Source organism: Haliotis rufescens, unplaced genomic scaffold, assembly GCF_023055435.1.
Source record: "Haliotis rufescens isolate VD_foot unplaced genomic scaffold, xgHalRufe1.0.p SCAF_5, whole genome shotgun sequence".
Taxonomy (NCBI): Eukaryota; Metazoa; Mollusca; class Gastropoda; order Lepetellida; family Haliotidae; genus Haliotis; species Haliotis rufescens.
Genome location: NW_025964223.1, coordinates 4232626 through 4249046, shown reverse-complemented (window position 1 = coordinate 4249046; position 16421 = coordinate 4232626). Strand labels below are relative to the sequence as shown.

The 16421-nt window shown below is 38.1% G+C and overlaps 1 protein-coding gene across 5 annotated transcripts in view; it reads right to left on the bottom strand.

Moving 5' to 3' along the window:
• The window catches only part of LOC124133564 (USP6 N-terminal-like protein), a 53564-nt gene that overhangs the window by 35454 nt on the left and 1689 nt on the right, over positions 1 to 16421 (bottom strand). For 3 of the 5 annotated variants that reach the window (XM_046497998.2, XM_046498000.2, XM_046497997.2), the window contains exons 2-3: positions 9017 to 9084; positions 5443 to 5460 (exon numbers count right to left, since the gene is read on the bottom strand). In XM_046497998.2, coding sequence (XP_046353954.1) covers positions 5443 to 5460; positions 9017 to 9020 — 22 coding nt within the window. In that variant the 5' untranslated portion in view covers positions 9021 to 9084. The remainder of the gene's footprint in view (positions 1 to 5442; positions 5461 to 9016; positions 9085 to 16421) is intronic. The other 2 variants (XM_046498002.2, XM_046498001.2) reach the window with 1 other exon arrangement.

The window sequence follows — 16421 nt, the reverse complement described above, 5'->3', positions numbered from 1 at the left end:
AAGGTGGCATCATAGATCACCATCCACAGAGCACAGGACACCAGATGCACCCTGACACTGTATTGCCCTGAGATAAATGTCTTGTCTTCCTGATGGCAAAAATAACTTACAAGTATAACATGTTTAATGATTCATTTTCCAGAGCTTGAAATCACAATGAGTCACAACAAGAAATCTGTCGCCATGGTAACCTAGAGTGAACTCATAACATTGTACACACTTAGTAACCTTTATTGACCATGTTGATGGTTTACAAAGAAAAGCATGTTTGTAGAAATGCAGGAAAATGCCTTCGAATGTTTTAAGACGCTATATTAATGCTTTAGCTGCCAACCAGTTATCACGAGGACCAACTAACACCAACATCCAATTACAGTGTAGATGTGATAAGCACCATTTGTTCTCGTTTTCATTGGAAGGGTGAAATATTTATCCTAAACTGATGAGCAAGATTGACCTTTATTTGGAAATATTAATAAAACACCAGATAAGCACATTGCTCAAATATATCTTTAGGTTTCATTTATAACAAGTGTTGATCAAATTTGGGGATCATTGGTTGTCGTCTGCTGGCTGACAACACATTGATAAAAACATTTTTTATTCATTATAAATGAATAAATTATATGAATGCAACATCAGAGATTACATCAAATGTAATTTGTGTCACTGAAGAGGTGCATGTGATCACTTGGCACATGCTATAACACAGAGGCAGTAACTGGTACAACAAACAGGGTAAGTCGACAGGAAATTTCTACCATTGCGGTGTGACAGCATGTGACGTAAATCTTTCTCAACGGGCTAATTACTGCATTTGCTCAGAGTTTCACAAAAGTCAGTGCAAGTGGCACAGCAAACTATAATTTGGGAATACTGTAAAAAATAATCTTGAAAACACAGCAACAACTGATCAGTTCTCAGTAAACATGTTATATAACTGGATCAAGTTATTGGGCAGACATTTTACAAGCAGATATTTAGATTTTGGATATGTACTCAACATGCTCAATGTTTAAGTGAGTAAGTGATTGAGTGGGTTTGGTTTAACGCCGCTTTTAACAGTATTCCAGTTATATCGTAGCGTGTCAGCTTAATGTTGGAGGAAAGCCAAAAGTGATGCAGGTCTCAGACGTTTGCCACTTCAGTGAAACCCATGAGCAAGGGTATGGTGCTGACAAACCTAGAACTGACTGAGTATGGTTTTACGCCGCTTTTAGCAATATTCCAGCAATATCACGGCGGGGGATACCAGAAATTGGCTTCACACATTGTACCTATGTCGGGAATCGAACCCGGGTCTTCGGCGTGAAGTGCGAACGCTTTAACCACTAGGCTACCCGACCGCCCCGACAAACCTAGAAACATAATCGGGGAGAACCGGGATTCGAACCGACAATCATAGGTTTCTGGCGTGCCCAAGGGACATAATTCTGCACAGCGAATCATGGCAACTTAGATGACTGGGCCACCCGTGCCCCCTCAATGTTTAAGATGCAGAGGCTGTATATTACTGACTACTACCACCAATAACATACAAACATCACAGCCACAATGGCAGTGGCTTTGGCAAACCATCCTATACATACACTTTATTGAATCGCTAAACTGTCCAAATATCTAGTGACCTTATGGGATGACCAAACATATGATTTTTGTTTGTTGTTTAATGCCACTCTGCAATATTCAAGCTATGTAAATATTCGAGTCTGGACCAGATAATCCAGTGATCAATATCGTGAGCATGTTTAGGAGTATCATAATGCAATTAACACAGATCATGACAAGTTACGTTGTAAACCTGGCCACACCCCTCATGTAAGTCACTGTAGATATTAATTATTGCCTGGATCTATTACTATTAGCATGATCACCTGACCAGCATACCGACATGACCAGCATACCGACCTGACCTACAGGGCATGACACTGGAATATCAGAGTGAGTGAGTGAGTGAGTGAGTGAGTGAGTGAGTGAGTGAGTGAGTGAGTGAGTGAGTGAGTGAGTATGTTCAACATGGTCAATGGTGCAGTTGCCTCAAAGTATAGCTATATCTATTACTGTGTCATCATATATATACTTTCAGCATGTTGTGTATTAATATATCAGAAAATACCTACATAAGATCACATAGATGGTGAAATCATTTTTTCTCCATCAGACAATCATGGACAATAGATGTTGCATTAATACAGCTGATATTATAGGTCTTGTTGTTCTTCTACACAAGACACTGCCTGAAAAGTGGAAGGTCGACTGTTCAATCCCTGGCCATGTCATCTCCCCCCTACCATCCCTCCACAAACAGACCAGACAGAGACGGGATATAGACACACAGACAAATGCAAAACCCCATTTCGCCTCACCTTCTGCATATTCTTTCGGACCTCAGAATGCTGAGGACTAGAATCATACAATTTTAATAATTGTTTGTTCGGTTGTTGAACATTATTCAAGCTATATGACCATTCTAATGGCAGCATGAAAAATAATCAATTCTGAACCAGACAAATAGTTATTCATATTGTAAGCATTGATCCACGCCATTGGAATGCAATGGCACGCAATCTACCAAGTCACAATTAATTGAAGAAAGCCTCTATAACAAAAAACAACTGCACTGACAAGGAATATAATTGTTTGCATGTAACACTGATTATTCGCCTGTTAATTTTGGAATTAATATGGTTCTCTGACCTTTCATGCCACAGATCTGGTATGGAGACGCCACTGCCCTATCCTTAAGTTTTCTAGGGGGCACGGGTGGCCCCGTCATCTTAGGCGCCAGGATTCGCTGTGCAGAGTTGCGTCCCTTGGGCACGCCAAAAACCTATGATTGTTGGTTTAAATCTCGGTTCGCCCTGATTACGTTTCTAGGTTTGTCAGCACCATACCCTTGCTCATGGGTTTCACTGAAGTGCTAATCGTCTGAGACCTGCATCACTGCGGGCTTTCCTTCAACATTAAGCTGAAATGCAGTGATATAACAAGAATACTGTTAAAAGAGGCATTAAACCCAACTCACTCTCTCACTCACTCACTTTAGTTTTCTTCAAAATCACAGAACTTTACACTTTCACATTTACAGGATCTATTTTAAATCCAGGGCACCGACATTAATACATTTTGGTGTCCAACAAATGATTTGTTAGTTTGTTTGCTTGTTTGTTGTTTAACGCTGCACTCAGCAATATTCCAGCCATATGACAGGGGTTTGTAAATAATCGAGTCTGGACCGGTCAATCCAGTGATTGATATTATGAGCATCGATCTATGCAGTTGGGATACGATGACATGCATCAACCAAGTCAGTGAGCCTGGTCACCCAACCCCGTTAGTAGTCTCTTATAACAAGGGTTGGTTGGTTTGTTGTTTAACGCCGCACTCAGCAATATTCCAGCTATATGACGGCGGTCTGTAAATAATCGAGTCTGGACCAGACAATCCAGTGATTGATATCATGAGCATCGATCCACGCAATCGGGATCGATGACATGCATCAACCAAGTCAGTGAGCCTGACCACCCGATCCCGTTAGTCGCCTTTACGACCAGCATAGTCACCTTTTACAGCAAGCATGGGTTACTGAAGACCTATTCTAACCCGGAATCTTCACGGGTCCTCTTATAACGAGCATGGTTTCCTAAAGACTAACCCAGATGTATATTCCTTCAGTCTGTGTTAATGTTGAACATGGATCACAAAAAACTACAGAAATGAAATGACAAGAAGGGATTTCAGTCCTAAAAATAATCAGTCAGAGATAATTACTGCCATTGGTCACATAGGATAAAAACCTACTGTGGTTTCAGGCACGTCAGGGTGAGGTTTTAAATTTTTTTTAGAGAAAATACATTGTTCTTACAGAACTATAAGCAACTACCATGGTGAAATGAGCCGGCGATGGTTATGATGGTAAACAAAGACTGAGGCAACTAGGCTGTATGAGACATGGATTATAAGCGAAGATCAAAATAACCAGAACAAATATTCTATAAATTTAAGTGAACATGGTGAAAGTGTGACTTTGGACTTGTTTGAACTGTATTCCAGTCACATCATGGACTGTCAGTAGGCTTTTACAGGTCTTAGTTCACCACTTGAGTTAACCAGTGTTAATGCTCACCGGTAATTACCAGTTTATTAGTAATATTACCGGAAAAATTAGGCATGGACCGGTAATTCATGAGACTGTCAGTGCCTGGGGACCTTATAAATCTTTGTCATGTTTGTTGTTGAACAAAACATTGGCCATATTCATATAAGTATATTTTTCGAAAGATGTCAGCTTGTCTGTTACCTGTGACCAGGCTTTCCACTTTTTATTTTAAGTGCAAGGAAATAACATTTCACTTTGCTTCGAGGTATTAATATATAATTGTAGTTACTTTGTCTAAATATATTAAAAAAAGAGAAGGGAATATGGTGACTGAACTTTGTGTTAATGACATGTAGATCTAACTAAGTTACTTCAGAGATGACGTCATTGCATTGAACATAATGTTACAAAATTATAACCAGGGCCCACTTACACAAAGCGATCTTAGCGCTAAGATGATCATAACTCCCATACTTTAACATAGTCAATAGTCATTTTCGAAAGTTTTTTGTTGAAAGTTGGGATTGACAAAAACTAGGGGGACTAATGGAGTGTCAGAAGCCTGACGCAGGTCTCTGTTTCCCGCTTGAGTTCACCCAGAAGCACATACATCACGCATACATCATGATCCATTATGGTGCCGACAGACCAAGGAATATGGGGGGCACGGGTGGCCCAGTTGTCTAAGGTGCCGCGATTCGCTGTGCAGAGTTGCGTCCCTTGGGCACGCTAGAAACCTATGATTGTGGGTTCGAATCCCGGTTCGCCCCGATTATGTTTCTAGGTTTGTCAGCACCATACCGGTGCTCGTGGGTTTCACCAAAGTGGTAAACGTCTGAGACCTGCATCACTTCGGGCTTTCCTCCCACATTAAGCTGACACGCTGCGATATAACTGGAATAATGTTAAAAGCGGCGTTAAATCCAACTCACTCACTCACTCACTCACTCACTCACCAAGGAATATGGGATGTGAACAATTGCCCAGGGATTATGGCTCAGCTTCATAGCTCGGCACAGTGAACCATTACACATTAGATCACTGGGCCATGGCCACTGTTATTGTAAGTAAATAATACTTTCTGATTCAGAGTTCACGTGATTAATCACATATATTTGTGCAATGATTAAGTAATTAATAACACAAGGCCTCTGCCCTGGATAAGTACTATTAAGTAGAATGAATTAGATCTGTTATTACTGGTATGGAAAAAGCTCTGATTATAATTTATACGCATTACCATAGTTTAGGATACAAAGACATATAATGAGTGAGTGAGTGAGTTCAGTCTTAATGATGTTTTGGTTCATAATACAAAGCAAAAACCAGGGAATCTTAAATACCTTCATTGTAAGACCAGCCTGTAAATAACAAGTGAAAAACGTTTGACAATATCTCTAATATTAATGAACTCAAATGATTGGGGATTAATACCTCTAAATTCTGATTTGCTTTGTTTCTTTGTTTGTTTCTTTGTTTGTTTGCTTGTATGTTTCTTGTTTAATGTCCCACTCAGCAATATTCCCGATATATGATGGCAGCCTGGAAATAATCAAGTCTGGACCAGACAACCCAGTGCTTGATACTTTGAGCAACATTCCACGCCACCAGCTTATCACACAATCAAACAAGTCACTAAGCCCGACCGCCCAATCCATTAAGACGCCTCTTGTGACCAGGTTGATGGGGAGCAATTCTTACCCGGAATCCCCATGGGGTAACGCTGATTTGCAATCATGGTAGCAGACTCAACCACAGACGAATATAATCATGTAACATGCATATAACACCAGCATGTAAATAATGATAGTTATAATGATAATATGCATAATGTAGTTTAATAATAATCATAACAATATCATGTTCGTATTACAACACTATTATCCAAATACCAAAGTGTTTTGTTCTCATTGCAAAATAACACACAAAAAATGATCAACAAGTAGGAAGTGAGTGAGTGAGTTTGGTTTTACGCCGCTTTTAGCAATATTCCAGCAATATCACGGCGGGTAGTAGGAAGTGAAACTGATTGTTATTGTAAACATGGGTACATGAATAAATACAGAAAGGTAATGACAGTAGGCCATCAATTTTCTCGTTCAGCAATAAATTCATAAATAGATAAATTGCAATAAGCACCTTATCACTGCTTATGCTGGGTAATTTCCAAAGAGACATCACAATCAAAGGGACATAAGCCACGCTGTTTTGGCGGATATTACCGAATTATTAAATATGGCCCTTTGCAGTTTTCTATATTTTTGCTTTCTTAAAGATTCATTCTTATCGGAATAATTAATTAGAATGGTCAGAGAGTGCAAAAATCTTATATATTTGTCCAAATATGCCCTTCACCACACCCTTGAAATTTAAGGATATTCATCTTGAGTCATCTACAATGATCTAGACTGATGGAGAGAGTTCAAGTAGCAAAACAACAAACTCAGAACACTGAACTTAGCACAAATATCACACCGTGGCCACTGTTGCTGGGTCAAGGGTCAAGGGTCAAAGGAATAGACAGGGAAGACTTGCAAGAGGACCCAGACATGCTAGAGCTTCATATCATCATCATAACACACAGATTAGCAGTCGAGTGTTTCCGTGTTTCACACATCAGTGGGTCCTAGGGTACTTGAGTATGTTCCTATAGGTTATGAATCTAGGGAGACCCTGTTAATCTTCCAACTTTTAACAATTAGGGCTATGAAGTATGATTGACTTTCATGCTGAATTTCAAACACTGCATATCATACATATATCAGGAAGTAAAATTTATACAATGAAAGCCATCTCCTTTAATATTCCTATTATGAGATATTTACAATAAGGAAACACATTTCTCTTTATTATATGTCAATCTTGAAACAACTGAAATTTATTATATATTTTTATTCACAAAAGTAACCCAACTAATCCATAGTGTTATCACAGGAGAGTGAACCACCTAATTAATAAATATTGTTATCACCAGAGAGTGAACCACCTAATTAATAAATAGTTTTATCACCGGAGAGTGAACCACGTAATTAATCAATAGTTTTATCACCAGAGAGTGAACCAACCATAGTTTTATCCAAGTGATCCGAGTTATTGTTAGCCATCCAGTCTAAATGAAGCATATGTTGGGACTCCAGTCAATCAGCTTCTAAAATGACTTTCGTTTTCATTTCCCTACCACTTTGAAAACTTTGATCTCAGCAAAAGATAACCCATACAAAACATAAATATTCCCTCTATGGTACTCTATCGGTTGTAGATGCCATGGCACTCAGAAATGACAGAGTGTTGGTTTGGTTTGTTTGTTGTTTAACGCCGCACTCAGCAATATTCCAGCTATATGACGGCGGTCTGTAAATAATCAAGTCTGGACCAGACAATCCAGTGATTGATATCATGAGCATCGATCAACGCAGTTGGGATCGATGACATGCATCAACCAAGTCAGCGAGCCTGACCACCCAATCCCGTTAGTCGCCTCTTACGATAAGCATAGTCGCCTTTTACGGCAAGCATGGGTTGCTGAAGACCAATTCTACCCCCTATCTTCACGGGTGTACAACACCTACACACCATATATCATGTATATGACAGTGCCTTTATTTTTTCTCACAAGGAACTGCCTATTTATGTTCGTTTTCATGATACAGAAATCAAACATCAGTGATAGAAAATAACATGTTTAGTCCACATAATGACAACAATGTTTCCTCAAGGTGATACAGTTTAGTGCTGGTTATCGCTCAAACATTTTAATATCGATAATCGGAGCTGTTAGATCGTTAGATCGTCTAATTTCTTCACATATTAATATTAGCCAGTTTGGAAAGTAAACACATGTCCTTGGAAACGGGACCGATGACAAAGTACAACCACTTCCTGGTTGACATCGGCGAAAGGTTCATGACATGGAGCTCTGACTGAATAAAATACATGTTTATGATGTACCTCTGTTCATTAGTTACCTATGAGAATAGATTTACATAACATTTTTAATTTCAAGACTTCATAATTATTCTTCGTAATGACACATATATATGTGTGCTCATCTATCTACCGACAGACAACTGTTTGTCACTACACAGGGATTCCCTCTCTCTCAACCAATCAGAAAATAGCTTGTCAGAAGCTATATTAAACTTGCATTGTGATTGACTAATGACCTACAGTTAAGAACACAAGACATGCATGCTGATCAGTGTCAAGTTAAGTGAGTTTCATAAGTGAAATACACTGATGTATATCAAAGATAAAAATTTATAACAGTATGTTTAGAGTTATAGAAGATATGTGTTTCAAATCGATTATTAAGAATAACTATCGATATTCATTTCAAGATCCTAAATCGATCAATTAACTGATTATTTGATCAATCGCACCAGCACTAAACAGATATATAATTGACCAAATGTATCAAGATGTATTACATTTAGAATGATAGAATGATTAATGGGAACATGGGCACAATCTTTACAAAGCAGTTACAAATGTTCTCGTCCTTAAGAATTTCCCAGTCGTTGCACGGCAATGTGTATATGATACATGTACATATGAGAGCACAGCCTCGTGTGACTAAAATCGAATCATCACAATTTCATATATTTTTTTTATGAATTCATTTTTGTTTCCATGGCTACTGTACCACACTATCTGACCCTATTGTACCATACCATGCCTCTGTGTGAATATCACTGAACACGACTGAAGAGGTAGAGTGATCATGTATTTATGTTTTCAGGAATATTCCATCAATATCACAGCAGGGTACACCATAAACGGGCTTCACACATTGTACCCATGTGGGGAATCAAACCAATCTTCGGCATGAGGACGGAACACTTTTACCATGAAGCTACCCCTGCGACCGTGAAGCTATAATTTAATAAAGGACCCACTGCCTGGGCAGGGTGTACTCACTCATGTTTACAGGTCTTCATTCTGCTCACACCACATCAAACTAACCATCCCGAGTCGACATCTTCACTCTGAAACAAAGCAAAACAGAATCAAATACTCAACATGCTTGCTTATCGTGGGTATTGTTGCATTAAAACTAAGGGTATCAGTGACAGTTTAGTGTCAATATATCAACTCCAATATTAGGGGTGTCACGATAAATCGAAATATCAATATATTGCTATTGGTAAGCACTTAAAGTCAATAAATCGATTGTTAAATTAGTTTCCGATCAATAGTATCGATTTCAGTTAGGAATATCGATAGTTTCGATTGTATTTACCATGCAATCCTGTTCATATTTGTGGGTTTTTTCATCATCATGATCATGAATGGTAGTAATTTACACATGGAAGTTTCTTTTTCTTAAATTATTAGGGTCTTTACTTTCAAAACAAATCAGTCATATCTCAAACTTTACTTTTTATTTGTTGTTATGGTTATCACATTCAAAGGAAACTTCAGTTCCAAGGTTAAATTCAACTCTAAAATCCATCTAAAATGATACACTGAAAACTATCGATATTTTTCGCAATAGTTGCTTGCAATATCAATTGTTATCGCAATAGTTTCTTTCAATATCAATAGTCATTGCAATAGTTATTTTCAGACCAATAGTCACCCCTATCCAATATATTACCACATGTAGACTAATAACAAAAAAAAGTTATTTTGCATGTGTATTGATAAAAAAAATCCTATCTCAACCTGCAATTAACCAACTTAATGCTAAATAATAACAAGGCAGATCCATCAAATGTTAAAGATTAAATTTTCTGCTGCCTTATTTTAACCATAGTAATGTTAACAAATGTAAATGTTTCTGTGGCAGGGAATCATTTATTTAGCAATAATATTAGTATCCATATTCATAATGTATCGATATAGTGAGTGAGTGAGCTGGGTTTTACACCACTTTTAGCAATATTCTAGTAATATCACAGCGGGGGACCCCAGAAATGGGCTTCACACAATGTACCCATGTCAGGAATCGAACCCGGGTCTTCGGCATAACGAGCAAATGCTTTAACCACTAGGCTACCCCACTGCCACTTATCAATATAGTAGCAACAAACATGTTTTTTATACATCAACATCATGTTGATGCTTAATGCCTCACTCAGCAAACATGGAAGCAGTCTGTAAATAAGTGAGTCTGGACCAGACAATCCAGTGATCCATATTGTAAGCAATGATCCATCATGGATTATCTAGCTTATCCTAAACATTAATTCCAATGGATTTCTCAAGATATATACATAAAATTTTCTGCATGTTTAGGTTATACATATTTGTCAAAAATTCTCGATTTGGTTCTTAATTCTTAGTTTGGGTAGTAATGACAAAAATATTGTAAACAACGACCACAAAGACTCAACCAAAATATGCATCACCTTGTTGTTGGCTTGATGTTAACTATGCATATTTTCTAAACATTTATTTGAAGAAAAGTATTGTATGGGTACTTAATATTTCCAAACAAGATTTTATTTACTCTTTATCTCCCTAATCTGAAAATAAGCAAATGTTCAACAAGTCATGATCGCATGCTTGCCATAAGTGGGTGCTGGCGATAACAGGTCCCTTGGCGATAAACTGTCACCTGGCTGTACTACCAATACGATAGAGGCAAGTGCCATCGGACTACATCATGTGTATAGAAGCTGCACAATCAATACAATCCCCAAGTTTGTACAAATATTTGATTTGATATACAAGATTTATTGCAATCGATTTATTGCAATCAATTAATTGCATGTATACATAACCATGAAAATCCAATAGTTCATTGTCAGAAGGTCTGTGAATAACATAACAAAGGTTCCCTGCCAATGAGATATATACTACTCACAATTAGCTAGGGACTATACCTTTAACTCAAAATGACTTTGCTGGTTCTCAGCAAATGTTGAGTAGGATATATATATATATATATAATGAATATTTCAAAAATGGAGTTTTACCATAACGGGCATAGACACGATAGGATCACGCATCAGTGTACAGTCTGCAACTTTAGTCCTTAGTCCAAACCCCGAGTCAAGTAAGATTCTGTTTGGTCTAGTAAGCTCAAATATTTAATAATACCGATAGCACAGCGTTAGAAATTGGCACTAGTCCTGTAGTCCTTGCCAATCTGCCCAATAGTAAAGGTATCATAGGGACAAGAAAGAATTTGCCATTTTTAGGAATTTTGCTATATGTTATCATTATAAGGTTGGTTTGTTGGTTTGTTGTTTAACGCCGCACTCAGCAATATTCCAGCTATATGACGGCGGTCCGTAAATAATCAAGTCTGGACCAGACAATCCAGTGATTAATATCATGAGCATCGATCCATGCAATTGGGATACAATGACATGCATCAGCCAAGATCCCATTAGTCGCCTCTTACAACAAGCATTCTATGTATGCAAGCAGGTGCTAAACTATTCATTTGTCATGGAAAAAACAGCGCTGACAGCAGAACACTTCAAAAACTTTTTTGTCTTCACACCCCTACTTGATGAATATTGGAATGCTCTGTTTTGAGATTGTTAATATCCAGGTACTGATCCGTCGAATATACTTGAATACTCAGTACTGACCACTATTTTCTTAGTCCTAACTGTATATTCGACCGTTAAGGATGACACCATGCTTCAAGGTGACTGACAAATAGAAGATTACAACGGCATAAACCGTTCAAAATCCCATTAACTTCAAACACTGGACAGGAAGCTTGTGACTTTCACATTTGTTTCAATCACCATGTATACTGTATACATGAATACTGTAAGACAACTACAAGTTTGAGTGAGTGAGGTGGATTTAACTCCACTTCAAACAGTATTCAAGTTTCATCACAACATGCCATCTTGATGTGAGACGAAAGCATTCAGTGATGTAGGTCTTAGACGTTTATCACTTTGGTGAAACCCACAACCATGGCTACTATGCGGACAAACCTAGAAAGATCATCGAGGCAAACAGGGATCCGTACACACGATCACAGGTCCTGTAGAAAGTGTACATATTGGATTGGCTAGGTCTATTTCTACCACTGTTACAATCGTGATAAGTAATATTTCATTTTAAAATAGACTAAGGGCTGAACACTGAGGATAATGTAATTGTTGGATCAGTGAATCCCCTTCCATTAGTCCTGGCATTATGCAGGAGTGGGTGAGTTTGGTTTAACGCCGCTTATAACAGTATTCCAGTCATATCGCGGCGTGTCAGCTTAATGTGGGAGGAAAGCCCGAAGTGATGCAGGTCTCAGACGTTTACCACTTCGGTGAAACCCACGAGCACCGGTATGGTGCTGACAAACCTAGAAACATAATCGGGGCGAACCAGGATTCGAACACAAAATCATAGGTTTCTGCCGTGCCAAGGGACGCAACTCTGCACAGCGAATCGCGGCGCCTTAGACAACTGGGCCACCCGTGCCCCCCGGCATTATATAGGATGAATAGTATTATACTGATGCAGTTCCCTGACCCGAATAATGGCAACTCCTGCTTGTAGCATGTGTAGTGTTAGACTTTCGGGGTAAACTAATTTACTATTTAACTATTCAAATAAAGCAGAGACACGTTTGACTCGTAGACTCAAAAGGGTTAAGCACAAACTGCTGTACTCACAGCAGAATCAAAGTAATCAACAACCACCACCATGTCAGTCCCCAAATAGTCTGAAGCCTGAGTCCATCCTTTGAAAGTCATGTTAGTCTGCTAGCCCGAGACCACCAAATTGTGTTAAGGACATGTAAAAATCCAATGCTGGTAGTCCTTATAGACTTATAGCATTTAAGGGCTATAACTCTGAACCAGTTCTCAATGCTTCAATTTTGCTACAAATTGAAAATGAATGAAACCAACAGAAAATGTAAACATTGCAAAACGTTTTGTCTCGTTCAAGCAGGACCAGTTACAAACTCTTAGGACTTGTGAAATAACGTTAACACTAGTAAACTCGAGACTTACTAAGTCTATTACAACAAATTTTTAAGGCCGAGAGTCCAGCAGAATTCTGTTCGGTCTCGAAAGTTAATAGACTCGAATAATAACAATAGTCCATACATAATCATGATGATACACTAAAATTTAAAAATGCCTTTGAGCCAAGTTTGGTACAGACTGTGATGAACGTAACTCGTAGAGGTGTAATATGAATCCAGACAATATGCGTGCGATATGATTCGTATCTCGATGAAGTACTTTTATTTCATACGTTGATATTCTTTCAGGTGAATCACAACCCTGAATCATTTGTTATTAACTTTCAGAGATCGAACATAAGATATTGTAAGGCAGACACATATAGGCTAGAAGGCACTGTGAATGTTACGTTATTTATAGCCAACCGGGAAATACGAGACAATCTGTGTAAGCTGGTTGTTTAACATTTAGTCATTTTGCATTTTAAACATGTGAAATCTCTTATCATGCTTATTATTCACATGTTATGACACCACCATACTTGTAATGTAATGAATGTATTGTATTTATAGCGATACAGGAGTTGTAAATCGATGTGTTGGATTGTTGGCCTCGTATTGGGATACAATACTGTATCGCTGTACCTTTACACCACTAGCAGCTTGGGACTTGCCCATGTCGGAGTTTGTCTTATATTAAAAGTATTCTGAGGGTTAGTAGATGGCCATGATGTCCATAATCAGGGTTTTACAAGACCCACAATGTAGGGAATGGATGCAGAAAAAACATATACTGCATCCCGAAGGACGCACAATAATATTCATCATGGACATTTTGTGTAACAAGACAGATGTTCGGATTGAACAATTTAGTCAGGCATCGGTTACCTCCCTTCAACTGCTTGTCGACCAGTCACTTGTACGCGAGATGGTATGTGCAGTTTCGAAAGAAAGTTAACACGTTTTAACGTGATGGCTAACAGGTGTGTAACTTTTTGTAACTCTATGATAAATAAGCTTTTAAAAAATACTACATATAAGTTTCTGAAAAATATGTACATAGGAGAAAAACGCTGTCAAAAACAGAATATTTTGATCAAATTTTGCACATTTTTCTCCCAATTATTACTTTCTCATGACATTTTTTTCATGTCAATCAATAACTGGTTTAATGATCAATAACTGTACTTAATTTTGTTTTATTATTTTCATAAATAACACTTGTAGAGGCATTTTTGTGATACATGCAGAAATCCATGGCAGTCACGCATACGAGTGACCCTCTCTCAGGTGGTCACGTGTACGCGAGACTGGAGACCTGTCTCGCGTACATGTTACGTCCTCCACTGGCCATTGTACCTACAGCGTATCAAGAGCAGTTATGGGTGTCTCTTATTTCATACATCAGGCATGACATCCGTCATCATGACCATTGATGCATTCCAGGCTCTGAAGTAATTATTTAAACATACACTACACTACACCATTTCTTTACTTACAGTACCCATATGGTGAGGTAAAATGGGGTTTAACATCGCGTCCAAGATTATTGCACTTATATAGCGACGTGCATGTACGTGTGTGTGTGTGTGACTGCTTGTACTAGTCCGGACTGATGCCGATTTATAGTGCTAGCTCACTGAGATACCATGCCGCAGTTTAACATGAATACCCCACTAAGACACAGTATACTGACTCCGAGCCGACCAGTCCTTGTTTTAGCCCCTTAATGCCGAGCGCCAGACAGGGTAACAACAAGTACCAACGTTTGAACCCCGGACCTTCTGCTCCATTGGATCTCACGTTTGAAAGCCAAGGTCAAACAATGGTCATAATGTAATCACTATTTGCGCTTGTAATGATTCACGTTAATTCCATGACTACTGTATCATGTGTTTGGTCAGAATGGACCATCACTCATGTTAGAGCTGCCGTGGTGCTTCACATTCAAATATGATCATAATTCTGTACACTGATTTATCACCCTGTGACATGCTAGAAACAAAGTAGACAATATGACAAGATACCACACTCATCACCATCTCTAGGCTGTCAGCACCGAAACACCTGACATAGGAGCCTTCGTCTTCCTTTGGTGAAAAATAATTTGTGATAAAATGTAGAGAAAGAGTATGTCAATTTTGTGCCTCATGGAGACTCATTTAAAGGTCTCAGCCACTTCCCAGACTCTACCTAGTTTTGTTTGTTTGTTGTTTAATGACGCACTCAGCAATATTCCAGCTATATGACGGCAGTCTGTAAATCAAGTCTGGACCAGACAATCCAGTGATTGACATCATGAGCATTGATCCACCCAATTGGGATACCATTACATGGATCAACCAAGTCTGCGAGCCTGACCACCCGATCCCGTTAGTTGCCTCTTACGACAAGCATAGTCACCTTTTACGGCAAGCATGGGTTGCTGAAGACCTATTCTAGCCCGGATCTTCACAGGTCCACTACCTAGTCTCTAAAACAATCTAATCATAGCAATAAGGGTAGTGTTGGGAGCTGGTCAAAATCTAAGATTTAATTGTTTTGAAATGTTAATTGATTTGAAATTACAATCGACAATCAATTAATCATGTTACCATGGTAAATTATTTATAAGGAACAACAATAGCAAATATCAAATTAAGAAAACATTGTTTCCATTACTTCATCTTTACATATATAATACCCAAAGAGAAAATGAAGAGAAAATGAAAATATTCTTCCAACTTCATTGGCTAGGAAACAAATCCTGCCTGTTATTGTCATTATCAGACCATTGTGTTTTAATACAAGTTACCTTTAAATATATTTATTATTAAAACAAACTAACACAGATTGCTGTTGACATTTATTGCCAAAGTAGATGATCAATGAGTTTGCTAGTGTTCCTGGAACCGTTGAGTGAACTGATTATGCTGATGCAAACATGTAGTTGACACTGTCTAGCATATAAAAACTTGACTCAGAGAAGCCCACATACATTAACTACATATAGTATCCAGCGTTAGAAATTGGCACTAGTCCTGTAGTCCTTATCAAACTGCCCAATAGTAAAGATATAGTTTTGCTATATGTTATCATTATAAGGACTAGTGGACAAAAACTGTTAGTTTCTAACCCTGGTATCGCAAGGATGTTATACATGTGCAAATAATGATGATTAGGACTTCTATGGTATTTCTGTCACTTTCTACATGTTCTAAACACATATACTGAATCACAAACTGCAAACATGTTAATATAGATATTATCACATAAATCAATGTAATAGATTTCTAATGTACTCAAACTTCTAACTATTTCATCAAGAATCAGAAAACCTGATTGTAAGTTCAATGATATATTTGAACTTTTCTTGTTATATTGTGTATATGATCATATGATATTAGCATGATTAGGGCTGGCTAAAAAGATTGATAACTGGAATTATCGTCGATGGGAAGAAAT